The sequence below is a fragment of the Amia ocellicauda genome, chromosome 18 (assembly GCF_036373705.1).
Source record: "Amia ocellicauda isolate fAmiCal2 chromosome 18, fAmiCal2.hap1, whole genome shotgun sequence".
NCBI classification, from domain to species: Eukaryota; Metazoa; Chordata; class Actinopteri; order Amiiformes; family Amiidae; genus Amia; species Amia ocellicauda.
This window is the reverse complement of record NC_089867.1, coordinates 14,940,032-14,965,294: the sequence shown is the minus strand read 5'-3', so window position 1 is coordinate 14,965,294 and position 25,263 is coordinate 14,940,032. Positions and strand designations below refer to the sequence as shown.

At 47.4% G+C, this 25,263-nt stretch overlaps 2 protein-coding genes and 4 non-coding genes across 7 annotated transcripts in view; all 6 read right to left on the bottom strand.

Annotated features, from left to right (window-relative positions):
• myo1g (myosin IG) overlaps positions 1-9,069 on the bottom strand; it is a 29,780-nt gene extending 20,711 nt beyond the window's left edge. The window contains exons 1-6 of the mRNA XM_066690994.1: positions 8,776-9,069; positions 4,985-5,193; positions 4,307-4,400; positions 4,005-4,170; positions 1,068-1,121; positions 705-800 (exon numbers count right to left, since the gene is read on the bottom strand). Of these exons, the coding sequence (XP_066547091.1) occupies positions 705-800; positions 1,068-1,121; positions 4,005-4,170; positions 4,307-4,400; positions 4,985-5,193; positions 8,776-8,870 (714 nt within the window). The 5' untranslated portion in view covers positions 8,871-9,069. The remainder of the gene's footprint in view (positions 1-704; positions 801-1,067; positions 1,122-4,004; positions 4,171-4,306; positions 4,401-4,984; positions 5,194-8,775) is intronic.
• A 2,106-nt stretch (positions 9,070-11,175) lies between these two features.
• rbm43 (RNA binding motif protein 43) lies at positions 11,176-19,850 on the bottom strand. 2 transcript variants are annotated; one of them, XM_066690473.1, is made up of 8 exons: positions 19,754-19,850; positions 18,944-19,025; positions 18,338-18,470; positions 17,621-17,702; positions 14,599-17,140; positions 13,807-13,999; positions 13,469-13,557; positions 11,176-13,171 (listed from the first exon to the last, which is right to left on the bottom strand). In XM_066690473.1, the coding sequence occupies exons 6-8, from the start codon at positions 13,988-13,990 to the stop codon at positions 11,804-11,806; spliced, it is 1,641 nt and encodes a 546-aa protein (XP_066546570.1). In that variant the 5' UTR covers positions 13,991-13,999; positions 14,599-17,140; positions 17,621-17,702; positions 18,338-18,470; positions 18,944-19,025; positions 19,754-19,850; the 3' UTR covers positions 11,176-11,803. The 2 variants fall into 2 exon arrangements, with proteins under 2 accessions (XP_066546570.1, XP_066546571.1); XM_066690474.1 differs by lacking the exons at positions 14,599-17,140; positions 17,621-17,702; positions 18,338-18,470; positions 18,944-19,025; positions 19,754-19,850 and adding an exon at positions 14,298-14,585.
• Positions 17,388-17,516, bottom strand: LOC136714234 (small nucleolar RNA SNORA9). Its single transcript, XR_010805018.1, has one exon. It is a non-coding gene; the product is annotated as a small nucleolar RNA SNORA9 (small nucleolar RNA).
• LOC136714238 (small nucleolar RNA SNORA9) lies at positions 17,835-17,967 on the bottom strand. The gene has a single exon (XR_010805021.1). It is a non-coding gene; the product is annotated as a small nucleolar RNA SNORA9 (small nucleolar RNA).
• On the bottom strand, positions 18,711-18,839 carry LOC136714239 (small nucleolar RNA SNORA9). Its single transcript, XR_010805022.1, has one exon. It is a non-coding gene; the product is annotated as a small nucleolar RNA SNORA9 (small nucleolar RNA).
• On the bottom strand, positions 19,158-19,290 carry LOC136714237 (small nucleolar RNA SNORA9). The gene has a single exon (XR_010805020.1). It is a non-coding gene; the product is annotated as a small nucleolar RNA SNORA9 (small nucleolar RNA).
• Positions 19,851-25,263: the final 5,413 nt, after the last annotated feature.

Below are 25,263 nucleotides of genomic sequence, written 5' to 3'. Positions count from 1 at the left end.
TAAATAGGTTATCTATCTAACTTAAACATTGAAATCTAAACTTCAGAGAAGGATAAATAAATAATTAACTAGCACTGAAATAAAAACTAAATTTCCTTGAAATGAAACTGAATTAAAACATAAAAATCTTCAAAACAAATATGCCATTCAGTTGTTCTAACACTCAAGTACCATTCAGACTCTTTATGTTGAACTGTGAGGTATGGTGGGGACCCTTTGCCTGGACCAAATTGTAACCATAATTTCATCACTTTAATTTAAATGCAAACGTTTCTTAAATTACTAAAAAAAATCTTCTGAAAACAACCAAAATGTAACTCAGACTATGCCTACATCTGTGTTCCTAATTAAATGTAGCTGTGCAAAGTTGCTTTTATAAATATTGTCAAATACAAATCTTCAAATATGGTAACTAATTTGCCTAATTCCAAAATACTATTCAAAACAGTTGTGCTAAAGCGTGATACTGCATTGCAGTGCAGTGAAGAGGGTGTAGTACAGTATAGTAAAGTGCAGTAGAGTATAGTTCAGTATACTGTAGTATAGTTGCACACTGTAGCACAGTATTGTAAAACAGAATAGAACAGTGCAGTACAGAATACTATAGTACAGCACAGTGGCACAGTAGAGTAAAACAGCTCAGCACAGTGATGCCTGTATTTCCTGGTGCTGTTATCACAGGGGAGGGCAGGTTGCACACTCACCTGGGAGACAGCGCCCTCTCTGGTGTAAGTGTAGGCTGCAGGGTCCTTCTGGAGGTGGAGGGAGGCCAGCATTTCTTGCGTGCCACCCAGGAGCAACTGGACAAATGGACAAACACAGTAACAGAAGAACAAACAGAAGAAAATGAGAAAAATCTTGTCAGATCGCCCAAATTTCACAACCATTTCCTGCTGATCACAGCACAACACAACACCATACCACGCAACACTCCCCATTCCAGCACAACACAACACAAACCATTACAGCACAGTTGAGTACTGCCATGCAATACACAACACAACACTGCACTTCCAGGGCTGCAGCTCTGGGGCAGCGAGGGGCAGCATGCACACCCCTTACCTCACCTGGTAGAAGGAGTGGAAGTTCCTCTCTCCTCCCTGCTGCTTGATGACCCGAGACTGCAACACAGAGAGAGCGGAGGGGGAAATCCTTAATCATCATTAAGTCTACATGTGTAAATACTCACAGAATTGTTCGGTTGCAGGTGAGAACGTGTAGTTTTGTTCTCTTGCGAAACCTTATTTATTATTATTCTTCCATTCCGATACACGCAGGTTGCTCCTACAGTTCTTGGGCTGCACATAACAAACTCCATACAGTGGTTTACCATGATACCAATTACATTGTCCATGCTTTGTGTATGGAAACGGTCAATAATTCTTGATTAAGTATTGATCAAAAACACCAAAATCCAAATGACATCAAAGGTGGAATCCTCATCATTGGATTTTAGCCAATGTAAGGAAATTACAGCTGTTCAATCAGATGCCTTTCCCTTAAACGAACAGTCAAACATGTTGCGTCTCCCTGTCAGTAGTGCTGATTCCCTCGCATTGCTGCGCTACACCATGATTTCCCACTGCAGACTCATACAGTGAGGGAAAAAAGTATTTGATCCCCTGCTGATTTTGTACTTTTGCCCACTGACAAAGAAATGATCAGTCTATAATTTTAACGGTAGGTGTATTTTAACAGTGAGAGACAGAATAACAACAAAAAAATACAGAAAAACGCATTTCAAAAAAGTTATAAATTGATTTACATGTTAATGAGTGAAATAAGTATTTGATCCCCTATCAATCAGCAAGATTTCTGGCTCCCAGGTGTCTTTTATACAGGTAACGAGCTGAGATTAGGAGCACTCTCTTAAAGGGAGTGCTCCTAATCTCAGCTCGTTACCTGTATAAAAGACACCTGTCCACAGAAGCAATCAATCAATCAGATTCCAAACTCTCCACCATGGCCAAGACCAAAGAGCTGTCCAAGGATGTCAGGGACAAGATTGTAGACCTACACAAGGCTGGAATGGGCTACAAGACCATCGCCAAGCAGCTTGGTGAGAAGGTGACAACAGTTGGTGCGATTATTCGCAAATGGAAGAAACACAAAATAACTGTCAGTCTCCCTCGGTCTGAGGCTCCATGCAAGATCTCACCTCATGGAGTTTCAATGATCAAGAGAACGGTGAGGAATCAGCCCAGAACTACACGGGAGGATCTTGTTAATGATCTTAAGGCAGCTGGGACCATAGTCACCAAGAAAACAATTGGTAACACTACGCCGTGAAGGACTGAAATCCTGCAGCGCCCGCAAGGTCCCCCTGCTCAAGAAAGCACATGTACAGGCCCATCTAAAGTTTGCCAACATCTGAATGATTCAGAGGAGAACTGGGTGAAAGTGTTGTGGTCAGAGACCGAGCTCTTTGGCATCAACTCAACTCGCCGTGTTTGGAGGAGGAGGAATGACCCCAAGAACACCATCCCCACTGTCAAACATGGAGGTGGAAACATTATGCTTTGGGGGTGTTTTTCTGTTAAGGGGACAGGACAACTGCACCGCATCAAAGGGATGATGGACGGGGCCATGTACCGTCAAATCTTGGGTGAGAACCTCCTTCCCTCAGCCAGGGCATTGAAAATGGGTCGTGGATGGGTATTCCAGCATGACAATGACCCAAAACACACAGCCAAGGCAACAAATGAGTGGCTCAAGAAGAAGCACATTAAGGTCCTGGAGTGGCCTAGCCAGTCTCCAGACCTTAATCCCATAGAAAATCTGTGGAGGGAGCTGAAGGTTCGAGTTGCCAAACGTCAGCCTCGAAACCTTAATGACTTGGAGAGGATCTGCAAAGAGGAGTGGGACAAAATCCCTCCTGAGATGTGTGCAAACCTGGTGGCCAATTACATGAAACGTCTGACCTCTGTGATTGCCAACAAGGGTTTTGCCACCAAGTACTAAGTCGAAGGGGTCAAATACTTATTTCCCTCATTAACATGCAAATCAATTTATAACTTTTTTTAAATAAGTTTTTCTGGATTTTTTTGTTGTTATTCTGCCTCTCACTGTTAAAATACACCTACCATTAAAATTATAGACTGATCATTTCTTTGTCAGTGGGCAAAAGTACAAAATCAGCAGGGGATCATATACTTTTTTCCATCACTGTAGTTGCGACATACCATGGTAAAAACTTAGTAAAAAGTAGTATGGTGTTGTAAATATAGTACAGTTTACTATAGTAAAATCAAAGTAACATGTATTGAAGTTGTGGGGTGAACCACACTAAAATCAGAGTAAAACATATATTTATTTGTACATAAAAAACTAACATTTGTCACAGTGATGCCAAGACACAACCGGACAGAAAGGGCGGGGAATCATATTGTAATTATGAAGAGGACAAGTGGTGTGAGGGCAAACAGGAAGAAGCAGGGGAATGGGAGAAGGCAGATACAGGGAGAAGGAAGAGAAAACAAGGAGGGTTGTGTTCATGGGATTACACTGACATTTTGTACATAAGACATTTAAGTACTTATAAAAAAAGTTTGACATGCAGATTGGACCTTTTTGACTAAACCAGCTGAAAAACTTTCTCCTTCACTTTGAAATTGGAAGAGGAATCAGGAGCGAGTAATAGAGAGTGAGGGAGTGAGGGAGAGAGGCACACAAGGGTCAATAATAGAGAAAGCTCACTTCTGCATTATCAGGACAGTTTTAACACCACTAACAGTGACAGCACATCTAATTGTGCAAGCTTGAGGATCTTTACTGACACACACACTCTTTCATCAGCAGTTGAGACAGAGAGAGGGGGAGAGAGCAAGACAGTAAGAGAAAGGAAATCACGAGTCAGCCGCCCTGTTGTCATTGCGTTTCTTGGCTGCTATATTGCTGTCCAGACGGCTGGACAGATAATGGCGTCGTGGACAGCAAAGCACCACACAGTCATTCTTGAATATATATGTGTTTGTGTGTGTGTGTGCCCTGGGTGCCACACTGACCTTCTCCAGCAGGTAGTTGTTGATGTGTCCACCGGTGGGATCTCCGTTGAAGTTGAAGTTGATGTCCATGTACTTGCCGAAGCGGCTGGAGTTGTCGTTGCGGTTGGTCTTGGCGTTCCCGAAGGCCTCCAGCACACAGTTAGATTTCAGGAGTACGTTCTTCACACTGCAAGCGATGGGGGGAGGGCATAGAGTGAGAAATGCACAGAGAGAGAAAGAGGGTCAGAGAGAGAGACAATATACTAACACACACACTGACCTAAGCACACCCAGAGACCAACCCACACTGACCCCGTCCTCACCTCTCCACCTCAGCCTGCTGGCTGGGGTTCGTGATGGCGGCGATATACTGCATGATGTATTTACTGGCCTCTGTCTTCCCTGCCCCACTCTCCCCTGCAACACACAAACACACACACTGTCAGTAAGTCAGTTAGTCAGCTCAGGGTGCAATGACAGGATTTTATAAAGGGTCACAAAGATTAAACTAAAATTTGGGTTAACCTGGACTAAACTTTGAGCATCTTTGTTGTTGCTTTTTTGTATTTCTGTTTGAAACTACTCATCAAATCATCAAACACACGCATAGAGACAGTACCGGTATGATTTGTTTCCTCTGCACAAATTGTAAATTCTAAAATGAGTCAAGAGTGACCTCATATTTGTGCTTCTCAATGTGAAAGAGTTATATTGAATGTTTTGTCTTATACTGCAGGTGCTACAGTTTCAGCTAAAGCCACTTCTTCTCCATTTATTGGCCACTTCCTTATGATTAGCCACTATGTACACTGGCAGCAGACAGGGATCCGCATAGCCAGAGGAAGAGAGAGGGGCAGGGAGACGGGTATACAAGGAGAGTAGGAAAAGGAGGCAGAGTGGGAGAGAGAGAGAGATAAGGCAGGACAGATATCTAAGAGACCAAGAGACAATATGACAAGAGGAGAGAGACACAGAGGCACAGAGACAGACGGGACCAGGACCTGAGATGACAATGCAGGTGTCCTTGGCGCGTCTCTTCATGGCCTTGTAGGCAGAGTCCGCCAGTGCGTACAGGTGGGGGGGGTTCTCGTACAGCTCCCGGCCGCGGTACGCCTCCACCACCTCGTGACCGTACATGTCCATCTGCTTGTATGGATTCACCGACACCACCACCTCCCCAATGAACGTGTAGATGCGTCCCTTCTCGAACCTGCAGGGCCGACACGAGGTCAGTACACACAGAGACACACTGTTAGATCAGTACACACACTGAGGTCTCAATATGCATGTAACAAGGCATAATAGTGTGTACAATTAGCCTGTTACAGTGATGTCATCCCCCCAGGACTTAGTAGAGCATTTACACCTCTCTGAGCCCTGTGACATCACTGCAGTAAGAAACAGCCTGGGATCACTGCACAATGAGTGTGACACAATGACAGATAAAGACAAGTACCCATCACACCCAGGAGCGGAAACCAGTGTGACCTCCTGGGACCCAATCATGTACAACTTTCACATGAAATTATAAGGTGTAACTGGATGCTCCATGGTGCTAATTTAAGAAACCTGCTGGCCATATAAACGTTTGGTTCCCTTATTGTAATTTTTGTAACCCTGGGAGGCTGACAGCACATTATAAATAGACTAGCTTGTGGCCTGTGTGCAGAGACCAAGTGTTTGTTTCACACTGTCAGTCAGGCTCACATGACAATAAACAGCAAACAGAGAACGGCACACTGTTCTTTACCCGATGTATCCAAGGTGATATTTCTTTATAATAAGATTGTAATTTTTGTAAAGAAAAGTAAATACAGCAATTAAACGCTAACTATCTCTCAGGAATTGGATGATATGGAGAGAATAGTTCAGGGCCATTAAGGTCACAATGCAAGAACCCAGTTCACTGTTGATATTCAGAGTGTGCAACAATCTTCCTTTTTCTCTCATGCACACACTAACACATACACACAGGCCTGGGCTGGGCTGGGAAGTGAGAACAGGAAGTTTGTCACCCTGGGTGAGGTCACAGTGAGCCACTCTCAGAGAAGCCACTTCCCCCCATCCTCCAGGGATCAACTCTTCTCACATTCATGCTACCACCCTCACTGTGCTGTTCACCCTTTCACCCATCAGGGTTGTCTCTGCAATGTCACTCTCACACTAACACTAACACTTACCCTGGGTTCACAGCCAGGGAACTGACCACAGCCCCACTGGCAGTACCATCTCAGTCCTGCCCTTTTTCCTTTGGCCTTAGCCCTCAGCTGGCTCTTTTACTTCAGTCAGGTAGGGGGCTCAGGGTGCTGTTGTCCCTGAGCTGTGACATCAGAGCAGCGTGAGGTCAGCGAGTCTCTCGGGAGTGACAACTGTGCGTGAGTGCAGTTTAGAAGGAGGGGCAAGGACATCTGTTTTGTACCTTTTGTCACAGGAAATGAGATCATTCAAGCTACTGTGTGTGTGTGTGTGTGTGTGTGTGTGTGTGTGTGTGTGTGTGTGTGTGTGTGTGTGTGTGTGTGTGTGTGTGTGTGTGTGTGTGTGTGTGTGTGTGGGTAGGCTTGTGAATGCGTGTGTCAACACCAGTGAAGTACTGCATCTCTACAGCTTGCATTTGTAGCTTCTTTGATCTAGGCTCTCCAGATCCATCACTTTTGTGAATGAGCCCAGCAGTGTATCCCTCTGTCTAGCCAACCACGCTAGCCTGCGTCATCCCACTCTGTCCTCCCCTATATACCCAGCCCACACCCCACAGCAAGTTCCTACCTGTTGCATTGCATATGGAACAAAATTTTAGGAATTTACAGCAGGAAAACAAAGCACCTGGTGCAACAAGAATTAAGGCTCAAGTGCTGAAGCAACTCAGAGGTAGTCTCCCTCAATCCGTCAGCCACACTGGAGTAATATCAGGGTGTGTGGAATGAACATGTGCTTAACAGCAAGCCGGGGCAGTGCAGTAGTGTCAAACAGAGAGTGCTGGGAAACCACAGGCAATCCATAAAATGAAGCAATATGTTATTTGCCCAGCTCCTGATCTTTCACTGGGCTCTTCTCTGAGTTTTGAAAGAGAGTAATTCCCAGTACCCCTTTCTCGTCACTTCAGCTCAGAAAAGGGAAACATCATGACTCTCAGTATCACTGCTCCTGGCATCTCAGAAACCTGGGGTGAAACTGCAGAAATTCACCATTAAGGAGATTCTGGAATTTCTCCCAATTGCCCTCCACCCTCTAGACACAGGATTGCATCACTGACTGTCTGAAAGATCACACCTCCCTCTCAAAACATTGAAGCTGTGTTGTGACACACAAACCTTACAGGATTACGCCTCAGTCCTTCTACAACCCTCTGCATCCAGATGAACTGGTAGATCAGCTTGAGAAACAGCACAGATACCGAGGAAATTCTCTGTGATTAACATGCAATGATTCCTATAATGTCACACACAACAGCAAACCCCCAGGTTCTGTCAGGGTGTGAAAGCACAGTGCCGTAAGGGTCTAGTTTTAGAATTAACCACACACCGAGCTAAACTAAAAATCAACTAAATTAAACATGTGATTTCATCTGCTGGGGAGAAGTCTCTCAATTGGGCTGCAAGGGACTTGCAGAAGCTCCAGAATTCACATGCACACACTGGCACTGTTCAAGGGGCACCTAATTCAGACCCCGAATTTAGCACCATTCCTCCAGCTACAGAGCATAATACAGTAGGGATAGAGTGGCAAACTGTCTCTCTGGACAGCCAGCTTGTCATTGTGATTCTGCTGCATTTCCCTGTGTCAATTTAACCTGTTCACATATTGGATTGCTTGTCAATGAATGAATCTGAGTGGCTAAGGTGAGTGGAGTGGATGGCCTGATGTTTCACTAGGCTGTGTTCAGGTATCTTTGACATGTTTCTTTCAAATTATTTTATCATTTCTTAACTAAAAAACATATTTACATAAATATATATATATATATATATATTCTATAGTTAAAAGTGAAAACAGCAACATATTATGTAAAACAGTTATAATGCTATTGGGCCACACGGAAATTAATTAGTTACTGGAATCAATTAATCTAAATTATCATTGTTTTTAGTCAATTATTTATTCATTTTTTGCCGGTGACTATTTTAAATGATCTACAAAACCCACAGGACATTTACAAGCATAGCAAACCAGTTAAAGCACCAACATGAATACTCAGACACCGTCCCCTGGGAGACAAGCACAGGTCTGCAGTGTATGAATAGAGCATGCATCTTCCAAAGCTAACTGTACAGCGGCCAGGAGTACAGCCCTCACCGCTGCTCTATCTGTGCAAAGAGCGGCAAAGTCAAACCAGAAATGACTAATCATTCCTTTTTTCCTGCTGCCTCTTTCGCCCTTGCTCTCTTTCACTGTCACTATCTCCTTTTCTCTCGCTCTCAGCTTCTCGTTCGGTCTGCCTGGCCCCTTGTCAGCAGGAAACACTGGAGTTTTGACAGAGAAAAGCGAAACCATGTGGACGATCTGTTTGAGTCGCACATGAGTTGGCATGAGTACAGAGCGAGCGAGCAGAGCAGAGAACGGGAGACCCTACCACGGGGGATGTAATGCGGCAGAGTTAAAACTCTTCACTCTTCTGTGGCCAAGACTGAAGCTCAAGTTACTTATTTGTCTCTAGTCAAAAATGTGCATGATCCAGAACATGCCTGGCTGATGAGCTCTTCTCTCCATCTCTGTGTTTAACTATCACTTTTTCTCTCAATCCCAGGCATTGGCTGCCCACCTACATCCCCACCCCCAGCATCCACCCCTCTCATACCTTAGCTTCAGGTTCTCCATGAACTGCTCCATGGTCACCTCATCCAGGAGGACAAAGTCTGATTTCCCAAACTCCAGCCCCTCTAGCTCCGCCATGGTTGAGTCAGGAAGGACCAGGCAGACCAGCTGACAGACAGACAGACAGACAGACAGTCGTCCAGATATCCAAATTGACAGAGCGACTCAAAGAAAGAGAGCAGAGACCTCTCAATCAGCCCCTGTCTTTACAGAAGTACAAAGTAGCAGGGAGCGGCTTCAGAGTCTGAGTGAGAAACACTGTGTCTCTCCGTGTGTGTGTGTGTGTGTGTGTGTGTGTGTGTGTGCGCAAGTGGGTGTGGCGTAACAAACTGACTGACTGACTGACTGTGGGTTTTGGGCAGAGTTAGTCAGCTATCAGAGCTGTGGTTAACATGCAGGCTACTGCACGTCATACTGCTCTGTGTGTGTGGATTTGCATATGGATGCATTTATGTGTGTCTGCGTGGATATATATATATATATATATGTCTCTATATATAGTTCTGTAGAAAGACTCTGTGACAGTCGAAGTTCACTGTCTCTCAAAGTGTCACAGCATGATCCAGCACCGTTACACAGCAACTGGGGAGATACAGACAGAGACATGTAACCCAACAGGGACACAGGGCACAGGGTACTTTACAGTAAGCCGCAGTAGAAAATACCATTTTAATTTAAAAAAATCCCACCCGTAATTATCAGAAAAGACCAACTTGTCTACAATGAAGAAAGCACTGAATAAAAAGCCCCAGAAAACTCCAGCTGAGCTCAGCCTCCAGAGCTAATGCACACAGTGCCACACAACAGGAAGTGAGCTTCTGTGAGGGGCAAGGCAGCTTGGGGGAGGGCCCCATCAGCAATGAGCATCCTCTACACAGTCAGGTTCATGTGTGTGTGCATGGGTGTCAATATGTAGACACATGAAAAAGGAATGTACCATAACTTAGTCAAGTCACAATTGTCCCTTCCTGTTACACTTCTTTGTCAATAACACAAACCTGCCACACATCTCACTGCATCCCTCTGTCATGTCTGAGTCTTGACTGTCTCCCACACTATCTCTGCCCTTGTTATATCTCTCCACCGCCACCCCCCATATCTCATTTTCAATAATCTCCACTCGTCACCCTTTTTTCCTTCCCTCCTCTCACCTGTTTCTCTTCAACCCTCTCTATTCTAGCTTTCCCTCCTCTTCTGCTTTCTGCTATCTTAGCCTGCAGTGGCGCCTGTGTGCAGGTACAGACTCACTTCCTGCTCAGAGTGTGGGCTGTGGTAAACAGCGTTTCCTCTTTTGGTGAGTCTCTTATTGCGTGACAGTAGAGGTGACACCAGTGACCACACCGAACATCGCTTCTCTACACTCACAGAGAGAGAGATGGCGGGCAGAAACCAACCATGGAGCCAACGGTACAAAATAGACACATTGCAGCGAGACACTTAACCAGTGAGGAGGAGGAAGACGGGGGAGAGGGGTAGGAAGAAGAAAAAAAAACTGAATGTACTCAAGCTGCAAGGCAATGCCCTCTGGTGGCCAAATTGAGCACCTGAACCTCCTGTTCAGTACCTGCTTGTCACAGTGGCAGTGGGGGGCAGTCCAGTGTTATGTTGGTCCTGGCACTATTGCCCTGCCCTTAGAGACAGGACACTGCCCCTCTGCCCCTCTCCCTCTGCTCACCTCCTCCCAGGAAAAGCACAGCTGCACAGCCACTTCAGTTCTGATCGCAAATGTTATCATAATATTTTTATATAGACAGTTAGCCACTGCTCAGCAGCAGTCCGATGAAGTGGGTTACCAGAGCGAAGCTATTCTGAGGTGTGAATACCCCTCCCCACATTTCGTGGGACACGAGTCGAGCTGAGCACTGGGATTGATGGGATTAAGCGCATCGCATTGGGCCACTTCATCCATTAATGTGACATAAATGCCTGAAAGGGATTCGTTTTTTACTATTCTATGAAATATATTTAGGAAGAGTATATGAATAAATGGTATTGTATTACTCTTGGCCTCTTATCATGTGAGATTGGCGTAAAGCACAGTGGTCATTAAACTCCTTTGGTCAGGTTTGTTTATGGTGTTCGGTGGTTCAGAACGGATTAGGATTGGATGTTCTAGTATAGAATTAGGAACCTATTCTTCTGTGTAGTCAAGAAATATTCTTACAACATTAAATTAATCCTCATATACGTTTCAATGTATTTTCCTTTCTTAGTAATGAAGGAAACTGTGTCAGGAATATAAGAGTTCAACAGAATAAAATGGCAAGAAAGCAAAGCGGTGAAAAGATCCTGAGCACTCTCTCGTGTAGCAGAATGGGAGTGCTTTCTGAGCATTTTCACAGTTACACAAACACACACGTCAACAGCCGGAGCAATCGAAGAGTTCCAATGCAATTTCTAACTTTATTCGAGTGAGTATTACAATCTTAAGTGAAATCCCATTCATTGTAAACCGACACATATTAATTATTTTATTTATATAGCTTTACTTACGTACTTATATATAACTTATGGTTCGTGGAATCATCTCGAGAGAACAGAAGAGAAGACATCAGATACAGAACTTGGTTGATCAGGAGATAAAGATCCCCTTCCTTTAAGAATTAATGTAGGATGAGCTTATTTACACAGAAAGCTTATCGAAGACTTGAACAAGACTCCCAGCCACGGAGTTGGAGTTTACTCTCTCAGCATGCTGTCTGGACGGCTTTCTTCTGTCTACACAGCAGGCCAACTGCACCGTGGCAGTGTGGGACAGCCCTGGCTTCCCCCTATTTCCCACCTCCAGTCCAGCACTGTAGGACATACAGAACCACCCATAGACGGTGCCGGCCACAGACGGGAAAAGCCCCGCTACTGCTGCTCACATGACAGCTGTCCAATACAGCAGTGCACTATTGTCACAAGGGTATCATCATCATCATCACCACCACCTCCAGACACCGTGGCCCCTCTGCAGGTGGAGAGGTACATCACATGGGCCCCTACTCCCTATTCCTTGTTCCTATGCATTATTTTTTCCAGGATGTATTTCTAAGTGTATTGTTAATTTTTCCCAAGGTCTTCTTGAGGGTTGGCATCCCTGTTTTGTGTTTCCCTGTCACTCGTTCAGTGTGGACCTCTTTGTCTGTGTCTGTGCCCACTGGGCTGCCCAGGCCCTGCGCCTGCCCTGTCTTAATCTTTTTGCGGGACTCTGAGTTGCTTCTCCTCCTGAACGAGTTTCTGATCAGGGAAGGGCCTGATCCTGCCGCCCCCTGCTCCTGCTCCTGCTCCTTCTGGTACCTGGCCGGAGAGTATCCCTTGGCGTTGGCGGACTCTTGCTCGGGTCCCCTGACATCTGTCCAGCTGGGCTGTCGGGGCAGAGAGGAGCTCCTCATCACCGACGTAGCCTTTCGCTCCCCCCTACCCTGACGCCCCGCTGCTGGCAAACTGACCATGTTTCCCTGCAGTATCTGCTTCAGCTCATAGCTCTCTCTGGATGGGCCCACTAGCAGGAGTCTGTCCCCGACTTGGTCCACCAGAACCTTGTAGACATCAGCCAGTCTCTGAGCACGAGACAGCTGGACGTCAAAGGGGGAGATCACCTGCGTGCGCAGACTCTTTTTGACCTTCAAGAGGAAGTCCAACAGCTGGTCCTGGGCACTCTGCAGGGTGCTGTGTCGTTCTCTGTGCCGGTCGGCGTCCCGGCTGCCCTGGGCGAGGGTCAGGGTCACGGTGCTGATCTCTTTGTCTTCCTTCACCCTCAACTGCACAGCGTGTCGCTCCAGGATCGCTTGCAGCTCCTGCTTCTGTAAGCTCTGGGCGTAGCAGAGAGTATTCGTGTCGATGGGGAAAGAGACCTCCAGGGGGTTCCTGCTATACCGGCTGGGGCTCCAAGGAGTGGAGGGCTCCGACCACTGAAAGGATGAGCCCCCCGAGAGACCAGGGGAGGAGAGAGTGGAAGCAGAGGCAGCGGGGCTGTGCAGAGATTCACGGCTGGACCCCAGACCACTGCCATTGTGGAGAGAGTGGCTGCTGTGATGGCTCACAGCGGTGTCAGCGCCGAGGTCATCGTACTGCTCCCGGGAGACTCTGCTTTTGGATACGGCCCCTGTTGCCTGACCGTTGAGCCGGGGCATCCTGGAAGAGCCCTGCTCTCCAGAGGGAAGGTGTGGGGGATAGTGCTGGGCTGGGGGGCCGCGCACCTGCTCTCCGGGGAGGGCGAGCTGCAGCTGTTGGAGTCGAGTCCTGACTGCGCGTAGCTTCAGGAAGGAGCCCTCCAGGAACAGGTAGTTATCCTGGGTGGTCACTGTGAACCCGTGTGTGTGGAGCAGCTCCCGCACATGCCGGGGGTCTGGGAAGAAACGCAAGTCTAGACTGGCCTTCACTGGCAGGTCCACCTGCACACACACATACAGAGAGAGAGAGAGAGAGAGAGAGTTAGACATTCCTATGTTTCTTTTTAGCATTATCCAATTAATGCCTATTTTAAATTATAAAAATAATAATAATATCCTGTAGTTATATAGCGCCTTTCACCCTGAGGGCCAGAGTGTTTCAGAGTGTGGAGGGGACTGCCATGGCAGCATGAGTATTGATCTCTGTGTTAGACTGATAGTTTGAAATTAAATAACATTGTGGCAGTGAATAACTACTGTATTTTAAAGATGGAAAAAAAATAATCCTGGGGCACCCACCTCAGGCCTGTCTGCCCAGCTGACCTTCAAAGGGAAACTCTGCTCCTGCAGCTGCAACACGTGGGGACGCTGCACCACACGATCAGCCACTGGGAGAGGGAGAGAGAGAGAGCGTGAGAAACAGGGGCGGTGGGAAAAGTGAAAAGAGAGTAGGAGTGACAGAGACAAGGGAAAGAGGTCAAAACCGAGGGAGAGAGAGAAAGGGGGTTTAAGAGAGATCCCATTTGATTGGTTTTCCAGTTCCAGCTCACAATTAAGACCAGCAATTTAAGGAGCTGTTGTGTCATTAAGTTACAGATGGCAGATACACAGATACGGACAGAATAATCCACGGGTACCTTCCTGCAGTTCAAAGGTCACAAGGGCCTGTCCAGGCGTGCCTGTTGGGTAGAGCACCTGCAGCACCTCCCCTCCTCCATGCCGCGGTCGCAAGAAGTGAATCATCAGCTTGTCAATCATCCGGTCATCATGGAGGACACTGGGAACCTGGAGGACCTGGATAGTCCTGGTGTCCGCAGCCATGGACAGAGTCTAGAGAAGAAGCCGAGGCAATCAGTGCGGTCTCCTAGTGGTACACACACAAGTCACAGGGATACACAGGAGAGAAGAGAGCTGCGCAGAAGGTGCAAATCAAGCAGGAAATATTGTGGTGATGGAAAAGACAATTACAGTGGATTTGTTACTGTATTTCATTGATTTACAAAGTTTTCCAAAGGTTGTGTTCTTGTGGGAATAGAAATGCATGGTACATTGTAGTTATTGGTAGTTCGTAGTAGTAGCAGCAGATTAATTACTTGTAGTTGTAGCTGTAGTAGTTGCGCAAACCTACCTGAGAAAAGTTATAATGTGAGAGTCGGAGTCCCGACACAGCCTGCGTTTACAACAGCATAATCAATTAAAACCAATGCTGTCCCGGGACACTCAGCCCCAGCTGCTGGCCACTGCAGTTCCGCACTGCATGCCCTGATCATATTGACTTAGACTACTTTCTTTCTCTCTGCGTATATTGTATTTTCGGTTCAATTGTATCGCCTCGGTACTTTTGCTTTCTGTTTCCAGGAACAGAGACTCGCACGGTGCTCGCCATGGGAGTTGTCAGCAGCACTGCAGGCTTATAACGGGGGTCTTACCTGCGTGTTTCACAGTGGGGCCCTGGGGGTGCAGCCCCTCTGTCGCAGGACCGCTCGGCAGACCGACTGAACCGAAAGTGAAAGCGACCCTCTCCCTCCCGTGACGTCACGCATTCATCCGGCGTACGGATTGCAATATAATGCATGGGCATGGGTGTGTGACTCGTATAAATCTCATCTCAGCAACTTTTGTTGATGGTACTATAAGCACACAAATAGAAAGAAATAGGTACAGACATATTTTACACACAACTCCCTTGGATAAGGTACGGAATAATGCACTGTTTAAAAGGACACGCTGCTTCCCGGCAAGCGTAGAAGAAAATACAGGCTACGAAAAATAGCTTACATGACCTCACAAAACAAACAGGCCTGTTTTCTCCGTTTAATGTCACTTGTCTCTCTAGACGTATGTCCACACATGTACTGATCAATTTCTCCACAGAATACAAAGCATAGGTAATAAGTATAATGAAAACAGTTCAAACTAGTATGAAATAATCCATGCGCAACTGCAGCTGCAAATTGTACACATTTGAATTGTTGTAATATTGTTTTAGAAGCTGTTATGGCAAACCCTTGCCATGAGCTAGTCATTAAAAAGCAGGGAACTATAATGCTACCTTAAAAAAAGTGTAATATATATTTTACATAAAATAGCGTAACTGGCAAATGTTAATCATTATTTTCACAACTGTATTGTACAGGACTATTCAAGTTCAATGGCTAGTCTCTACTCAAAAAAGATAAGGCAACTATTTGCATGGATCTTTTTCAGTATTTGAGTTTCATTCCCAGCTTGAAAATATGTATTAATCAAATTGGAGGAAGTTTAAGACAATTAATTCTTCAGGCCACTAAAAAGCCGAAACAAGCACACCTGGTACTTACTATAAACTGTGCCCATAATAAAGCTCCTTTGCGGTGAGACCTAGGTGCCATGCAAGTGCCAGCCATTCATTAGAGGCAGGGGCATCACAAGGGGGTAGGCATCCCAGGAAACTGCCTGGGGCCCCAAATGAAAACTCATACCCCGCACCCCCCTGCTCACGGGAGAAAACTCTGTCCGCCCCCCTCCTCACTATCAAGGGAGAAAATACCAACACCGTCAGGAATTATTTTGCCTGGAGCCCCAACATACTCTAGCATCGCCACTGATTAGAGGTAAGCAGAACAGAAGGACAATGTGTGAATGCTGGGAACAATATATACTTCAACAAGCAAAGCACCAAAGGAACAAAACTGCAAGTTACCACATGACAGCAAACTCTTAAGAGATGTGGGAAGCAAAGCGGATTGTCAATATTCTACTGGATCACATTAGAGCTGGCCAGGGGGTACAAGCACTTCTACTACACAGAGCATACAGAAGGCTTGCAGACTGCAAAATAGTATTTACTGTACTTAAGGTTAATTTCCATACAGTATGGAGAAAAATACTTCTATATTTGTAATTGTTTGGCCTGTGTGTAATGCTCACGAATACACAAAATATCAAAACACATTTTAAATAAAATCCTTATAAATTGTAAGAAAAGGATTTTGGGATTTTAGAAAATGGGCACATGCAACACTGCCAGAAAAATCTGAAAACTCATGTCTGCCCCTGACATCCCTGGCCCAATTACTTCAGACCCTTCTCAAGCAATAAGCACAGGAGGGAGACGGGTTTCCAGAGTTGTCCTGCCTCTGGCTCATCCACAGAAGAAACTTAATTGGATAAGGAGATTTACCTGATGCATCACCCTTTTAATTCAAACCAGTTCTATACCAATAAGAATAAAATGTTTAAAAGTAGTTCTCTCTAGTCCAACCCTTGAATATTAGAAACTCTAGTTTTTGTTATCCTACAGCAGCATTACAGTGCTGATAGCCCTTGCATTATCTTATTCTAAAAAAAAAAAAAAAAAAAAAAAAGCATGATTAAATTGGAGGAGGCCCAGGGCCGGCCAAATAAGTGTGAACGGGGTCTTGGACTAGTGGGACAGTTATCCAAAACAAAATTAGAAAAAGTTCCCTTACAAGACAATGCAGTTTACAGCAACAGCACAACCAGCCTTGAAAACAATTACATATTTCCTGCCAGAGTTGTACCTCCTCTGGCTTAACTGGCACATTTGTGCAATAACTGGTCATTATAATAGAGCTTGAGGCATTTGCACTTTTAAACTAGGTTAGACATTTTGAACAGCCACTGTCCCATAAAAGCCAAAGCTGGCATTACTTTACCCTGTAAATCTTATAGCACAAATCACTGCTGCTGGACTAGCTAGATGATCTTTGCCTTTACCTTATCCTGGTGTACTAAACCCCTATAAGATCTTAAGATCAACAGCTTCACAATGAACATAAAATAGCGGTTATCTTTCACTTTTGTACCCCAAGATGCATGTGGGGAAATGACCCTGCTATTGGTAAAAAGAGCTACACAGACAAGTCACTGGCACAGTCTTTATTGGATTTTAACAGTGTACTGCACAAATGCAAGCCCCACTGCATTAGCTGGCACACTTCTGCAGAGCTGCTCCTGAGGAACAGGGACCTGGGGAGAGCAGGGGTGGAGAAAGACGGAGATAAGTTAGTCTGGTCACAGGCATACCATCCCAGAGAACACCAACTTTTTGGGCAATTCTGTATACAGAGTGTGTAGCACTGAGCCAAATTACTCACAGAAAACCATAACCTAAGCAGAGCAATCTAAACAACGAACCCACAGACCTCACAGCCCAAACGACCCTTAGACAGGAACACAGTCGCTCTCACGGAGAATGAAGTCTGAGGAGCAGCAGTACTGTGTGAGGTTTCTATAGCCTTGTGAGAAAGGACCCCCAAGGCCTCAAACACCCCAGCTCTATATAGCAGGCACCACAGGAAAGGACAGGGCCACTGCAGGCCACGCCTCGCTGAACGGCCTGCACAGGACATCAAGACAGAAATTCACTGGGCCTGGCTAAGATCCCAGCAGTCCTAGTCTACACCCCTCATCCCAGTTCAGACTGGTCTCTGCTCTGTTGGCACTCACTTTGCTCCTCCTCCTCCCTGGCTCCAGTGCAGTTCTGCAGCTCCTCTGCTCAGGGTGGATGGCAGCTGCTTTCAGAGGACCCCTGTAAAGAGCAGAGGATGAGGTTTACACAATGCAAAGAAGCATGATCAACAGTCTCCCCAAACACCCCCCACACATCCTGAAACTGCAGTCACAGATCCCACACATGCATCAAATGCATGGAGCAAGCAGAAGTTGTCTGAGGTTTCTTTAACCATGTCCAGATGGGCACAAGACAAGGCCTCAAACCGCCTCAGCTCTCTCTAGCAGACACTACAGGAAAGGACAGGGCCACCGCAGGCCAGGCCTCGCTGAACGGCCTGCACAGGACTGGCACAGAAGCAGACACTGGGCACAGCACCACACACACTCGGAACACAAATAAGATTGACCACAGACCAGTTTAAGTCATGTTCATTTCCAGCAACTGGCAGATCAAAAATAAGAAACTAGTGATTTGCGTTTCCTGAACCCGATATATAAGTATGTTGTGAGGTTTATCGCTGCTTTTTGAAGGATTTGGCTAGAAAAGCATACTTGCTAGATAACTAGACATCACGATTGCTTGTCCAGGTCACTATTTTAAAATTAAACCAGTCAGGCAGAATCCGATTCCTGCCGTCTTCCTTCCCACCTCCCCCCAGCAGAACATCACAGATCTTTCTTCCAGAATCACTCAGGTCTGTTTGCACCCACCTCCTCACTCCTGCCTGATGCCCCTCTCAGATCAGTGCCGACAGCTCCTCACTCAGTCCCCCCCAGGGAGGCTGGCTCTCTCCATGCAGAGGCCCCAGTTCTCGGTCAGGTGTCATGGTCTCAGAGGAACCAGCTGCAGGCAGGAGAGAGTTAAATCACTCAGAGCAGGGAAAACAATCACAATGCAGATTACTATAAACCACCCCCACGTTATCATTTGGGGTCTACCCTCCTGCTCTGTAGTTTCAGACTACACAAACTTTCAGAACTGGCAAAAAATAAATCTAAATTAACATGCAGACCTCACAGCCCAAACGACCCTTAGACAGGAACACAGTCGCTCTCACAGAGAATGAAGTCTGAGGAGCAGCAGTACTGTGTGAGGTTTCTATAGCCTTGTGAGAAAGGACCCCCAAGGCCTCAAACACCCCAGCTCTATATAGCAGGCACCACAGGAAAGGACAGGGCCACTGCAGGCCACGCCTCGCTGAACGGCCTGCACAGGACATCAAGACAGAAATTCACTGGGCCTGGCTAAGATCCCAGCAGTCCTAGTCTACACCCCTCATCCCAGTTCAGACTGGTCTCTGCTCTGTTGGCACTCACTTTGCTCCTCCTCCTCCCTGGCTCCAGTGCAGTTCTGCAGCTCCTCTGCTCAGGGTGGATGGCAGCTGCTTTCAGAGGACCCCTGTAAAGAGCAGAGGATGAGGTTTACACAATGCAAAGAAGCATGATCAACAGTCTCCCCAAACACCCCCCACACATCCTGAAACTGCAGTCACAGATCCCACACATGCATCAAATGCATGGAGCAAGCAGAAGTTGTCTGAGGTTTCTTTAACCATGTCCAGATGGGCACAAGACAAGGCCTCAAACCGCCTCAGCTCTCTCTAGCAGACACTACAGGAAAGGACAGGGCCACCGCAGGCCAGGCCTCGCTGAACGGCCTGCACAGGACTGGGACAACAGCACAAACTGGGACACTTCCCTCACAGGACAGGCAATGTCAAATACAGTCAGTTAGGTTTATTTCTCTCCACTGCACCGTTCCTCAGCACCAACCCTTGTATAAACGCTCTTGCAATACTGGTGTAAACTTGTCACACCAATAAAGCATTTTCTTCTGCTTTTAACCGCCGCACACGTTTCTGTGTGGTGGGCCCCGTGGTTTAATACTCGTGGATCAGTATCAATACGGTTAGTAAACCGGATTATGAATGCGGTTCACAGCAGACCCGTCCCCGGCAGCGGCGCTCAACACGTGGAGCCGAGCATAAATGGCGTCGCGGTTAGAAATGTAACGGATCACGACCAGCCAATAATGATTTAGTTTTTCTAACATTTCGCATCTGTGAACGAAGGGAGAGCCTCGAAAAGCTTCCACATAGACGCAAATTAATCACTGCGTGTAATTACCCATGCCTCACTGCTCGCCTACTGCCCGCCTCCATCGCCCGTCTTCAGCGGCGGCTTCGGGAAGTGAGGACGTGCGTCATTCAAACGTCCTCTTATAAACTGCGTCGACGCATGCCCAGAACGCTACTGAAGCTGACTTGTTGCCCACAGCCTATTTTGGGCAAGTGCACCGCTTCCATGCAGCTGCACTACCGATTAAAATGAGAATAAGACAAATAATTCCTATGTTTTCCCAGTGTAAAACAATGTTGATATTTAAATATAATAATATTAAAGTAATCTTGTTAGACAGAAAACGTGCTTTTCAGTGATTTTTATTTTATTTTGTTAAAAAGAGACAAACAGTAACATTAAACTAGCCGTGTTTGAAGATACTTTGCTTTTTGCGTGATGTATTATTGGATATGTATTATTATATTGTATTATGCTGGATAATATCAGTGATATTTTGCATTCAAAGTACTGTATAATGTAGGTTAGGAGTCGTGGAGTCGTACAATGGAAATAGTGCCAATAGTTAGTACATTTGTTTTTACACCATAACCTCTTTATAATATGTAAATATGAGCCTGATAATGAAAAGAAAAAGTGTGGTAGAATGCAATTTAAAAATGTCATAAAGGAAATGTCTTACTGGACCATGGGGTCAATATGAGGCTGTGACACCTTTGTCCCCTACAGTTGCAGCGTGGTGGTAATAATTACAGTAATATACAGTGGTTCAGAATGGCAATCACAGGTAAAGTATAGTTGACAAAGTGTAGTGTCGTGTAGCATTGTAAAACCACAGTATAAATCTTTAAAATATGGTAAAAGCATGGTACAAATGTGGGGAGGGACTCACGGTGAGGGGAGAGAATTCGTGACACTGAGCAGCAATATTTAGAAACATGAGTGTCATGTCAATAAAAAGCTTGCGGCAACGCAGTGGGCAGATGCTGCCATGGGTGCTATAATGGTCTAGAGTCTGTGAGATCAGACCCTCAGGAGGAGGCTGGGGGGGCACCCAGCGTGTCCTGACCCAGTTTCCAAGTGTGTCTGCATGTGGGATGAATGGCAGGAGTGGCAGGGGGCTTGTCAGTGGGAAGCATGACAACCAGAGTCAAGGGGCCCATTGGGCACAAAGGTGTTGGGGGGGTTGAGTGGCTCTCTCACAGGGGTCGTGATGGAGGCAGGAAGTGCGCTGATGCGGGCCGACACGCCTCATTAGTGTTGCCGGGGGAGAGGAGTGGCAGGGGGGAATGGTGGGGGATACAAGGGCAGCTCCACAGTGTGGACTGAGGCAGTGCAGGGGCTGTATCCCCCTGGAGACAGACGGACACAAGCAGCAGCTCTATCAGGCTGCCCTGGGAGTGCACAGTTACCCGGACCCGCACTTTTCTCTCCACCTCTGTCTCTGTCACTATCACTTTCTCTAATCCTGAGCCTCCAGAGGACCAGCTGTCCGGCACAGGTAAGAGTCTCTTCCCTCCAGTTGGTGTGTGTTTGAACTGTTCTGTTTCTGGGGGAGATTCAGAGACTGGCAGCCAAGTGCTACAAAACATCAGGGTCTGTATAAAGAGGGCATCTTCACTGGAGGCACGCTGTGAGCTCTGAGGTGCTGTAATGCAGTAGTTTAGTGCACTAATAAGGAACTCAATCCATAAGAGCTGCTGCCTGCTGTGGACTGGAGGTCTGAACTGCCATCTCCACAGAGCACTATTACTTAACTATGAGTGGGATAAGATTGAATTCAGCCTGAGATACAGAACAGCTGATTGGTTATTTATTCCTGTTATCTGACTTATTGCAGGTCTGCTTAGACACCGATTTTAGTGTGATTGTGATAAGCCCATGTGCAAGGCTTATCGGGCACATATGCTGCTCTGATCACAAATAAGAAGTGCGTTCAGTTTGAGACATATGTGTAAATCTTGCTTTCTGCTCAGCTGTTTATGTGTGTGTGTGTGTGTGTGTGTTTATGTGTATCTGCGTGTGTGTTGGGGGGGCTGTGTTGCCTCTCTAAAAATCTGTCTATTCCATCACACCTGCTTCCGAACCTGCCTCCCTGATGCCTGCAGAGACCCCACAACCCCTGCAGCTCCCCGTGTCTCCTGCAGTGTGTCCACTCCTGGATGAGAGCTTTTGCCTGGGACCCTCACCCTGGCAGGCTCAATGTCTCAGGGGCTCCTGTGCACCAGCAGTGCCAGGTACGTGCACCGCTGCTGCTGTCTCACTTAGAGGTCTGCTGAGTGCAAGACATTCTCACATCATTATGACTCCTGTCTCTCTCTCCTCCCCTGTCTGTCTCTCTCTTCCTCTCTTTCCCCACCAGCTCTCCCAGCAGCCTGCCTCCCTGGTCCACCGTGGGGGCCATGGAACAGAGAGTGGCAGTGCAGGAGGGGGAGCGGGAAGAGGAGGAGGAGAGGGTGGGGCTGGAGTCGGGAGGGGGCGGACCAGCATGCGTGCGGGGGGGGTGCAAGCTGAGCCGCCTGTCCTCCCTCAACTCCATCCTGTCGGTGGAGTGGCGGGCGGGGCGGGCGGGGCGATCCCCCAGGCTCATCGGGAAGTCTGGCCGCTGTGCGCTGCAGTGCCGGGGCCACGGCCGCGCGGGGGGGCTGCAGGACCCCTTCAATGCCTTCATGGACATGAGCTGGCCGGCCTTCCTGTTGACCTTCGCCCTGGTGTTCGCGGGCAGCTGGACCGGCTTCGCCTTGCTGTGGTGGAGCATTGCTGACCGCAGGGGCCACCCCAGCCCTGACCCCCACGGCCACAGTGACCCCTCCCCGCCCCCCCCCTGTGTGACGGCGGTGCACTCTTTCTCCTCCGCCTTCCTGTTCTCCCTGGAGACCCAGACCACCATTGGCTACGGAGCACGCTCAGTGGCGGCGCACTGCAGAGAGGGCATCCTGCTGCTGGTGCTGCAGGCGCTGGCCGGCATCATTATCGACTGCACCATGGTAACACACACACACTGCACTGGGGCACTGGGAGGACTTGTTCATTGGCATTTCCTCCCTCCCGTGACTCAATGACACTTGCACATCCAGTCGGTCTTTTCGATCTTTGTTACTGAAGGTCAGGTCAGTGCAACGTCTCCCCTTCACTTTGTCTCTGTGCAGGTGGGTCTGATGTACACGAAGCTGTCCCGGCCGGAGAACCGTTCACGCTCGGTGCTGTTCAGTAAGGTGGCGGGCGTGGCACTGCGGGGGGGGCAGCTGTGCCTGATGTTCCGCCTGGCAGACCTGCGCAGTGGCAACAAGATCGTGGGTGGCAGGGTCAGCGCCACACTAGTGCGGAAAGAGGTCACACAGGAAGGTGGGTCTATCCGTGCCTGCTAGGTTCTGTGATTGCCAATCTGTGTGCCTCGTTTGTCTGTCTGTAGCTCTGTCTATGTGTTTGTTTATCTGTCTGCTTAACTTTCTATCTTTCTTCTTTGTAACTGTCTCCACCAAATGCTTTTCGTTCTGTCCTTCTGCCCCCAGGCGGAGCAAGTCTATTTAATTTTTACAGTTATGTAGGTCTCTAACATGTTTTTGTGTGTGTCTGTTTATGTGTGTGTGTCCACGTGCCATTCCCAGGCGAGGTGCTGCCGTTCCACCACACTGCCCTGCCGGTGTTTGTGGACGAGAGCGGAGACACGCCCTTCCTGCCGTCACCACTGTGCGTCACTGTGTGTCACGAGATCTCAGAGTCCTCGCCTCTCTATCACACCTCCGCGCAGGTGAGACCCCTCACCCTCACCTCGCTGCACGCTCTCTCGCTCACACCCTGTGCTGCTGCTGTCCAGGGATTCGTTTTCTCTGACTATTTCTTTCTCACCCTCCCTCTCCCGCTCCCTCTACCCGCAGTCCCTGCCCCAGGAGCAGTTTGAGGTGGTGGTGGTGTTCGAGGGTGTGTTCGAGAGCACAGGGCAGCCCTTTCAGATCCGCAGCTCCTATTTGCCAGGAGAGATCCGCTGGGGCCACCGCTTTGCTCCTGTGCTGTCGCCCACCCGTGGGGGAGAAGGGCCCGGGTTCGAGATTGACTTCAGCAGGTCAGTGTGTATATGAGTGTGTGTGTGTGTGTGTGTGAGGGTATGTATGTGAGATTGTGTGTGCTGTGTAACATGTGCCACACTGAGCCCCTGTGTGCCCCTGCAGGTTTAACAACACCGAAGCCGTGCCCACCCCTCTCTGCAGCTCCCAGCATCTGCGCAGCCTGTCCTGCTCCACACAGGGCTCCCTGGGAGGGGCGCACCCCCACACACTGCCCCCGCCCTGGCTGCACGAGCAGGAGGACGAAACCCCCTTCTGAACAACCTCTGTCTGACGTCTTGATGGACAGACACAGCGTGACTACTGCACTGTGCTGCTGCTGATGACAGATAACTACAGGCACTGGAGAGAGACTGAGAGAAAAAGACAGGATCTTGTCTCAAAGGGGACGGCACACCATGTAAATAACAATGCTAGGAATCTGAAAAAATAAAATAATACTCAGGCAACGAGGAGATCAGAGAGCTTGGTTTAAAGACAGCTGTAAAGCCTCCAGTTTCCTCTCCTGCATGCGTACCGGGGTAAACCTGCACTTTAACCCTGCTCTATTCCTCTGCCTTGTTAACTTGGTCTCACATTGTTTCGCTCTGGATTTTACCCAGCTTTACAAACAAAAAAATACAATAATCACATCATATAACATAGTAAAGGCCATGGTAAACCTTCGTGAGAGTCAGGTTTAACTGTACGAGGAGAGAAGAGTGGGCACAGCCCTAATTCAGAGGATCGTCAAGGCCAGGAGGACTTCCCTTCTTGTCCACCAGGGGGAGCCAAGTGACAGACCAAGTGCAGCTAAGATTCCTTGCAACATTCCTGCTCTCCTCAGGTTTAAAGAGCATGCCTCTGCTGAATAAGGAACAGGAGAAATAATTAATTATTCATGCTGCATTAAAAATAAAAGGAAATAGCTTGTCTCTCTATGTACAGTCTGGCAGGGGAGTGAAGTCAGGCTGCAGGAGTGAAAGGTGCAGAGACAAGGATGCCCGCCTGCCCAGTGTGATCAATTCAATCTCACGTGCAGGAAGGAGCATTATTTCACACAGAAGGGCAGAGAGCAAGCTAAGGCACACTGCTTCTACTTTGTCAGTTTTAGAAAGTCGGCAACTGCAGAAGTTTATAAAATTAAATATTTTTTATAACAAAGACACTATACACTCACCTAAAGGATTATTAGGAACACCTGTTCAATTTCTCATTAATGCAATTATCTAACCAACCAATCACATGGCAGTTGCTTCAATGCATTTAGGGGTGTGGTCCTGGTCAACACAATCTCCTGAACTCCAAACTGAATGTCTGAATGGGAAAGAAAGGTGATTTAAGCAATTTTGAGCGTGGCATGGTTGTTGGTGCCAGACGGGCCAGTCTGAGTATTTCACAATCTGCTCAGTTACTGGGATTTTCACGTACAACCATTTCTAGGGTTTACAAAGAATGGTGTGAAAAGGGAAAAACATCCAGTATGCGGCAGTCCTGTGGGCGAAAATGCCTTGT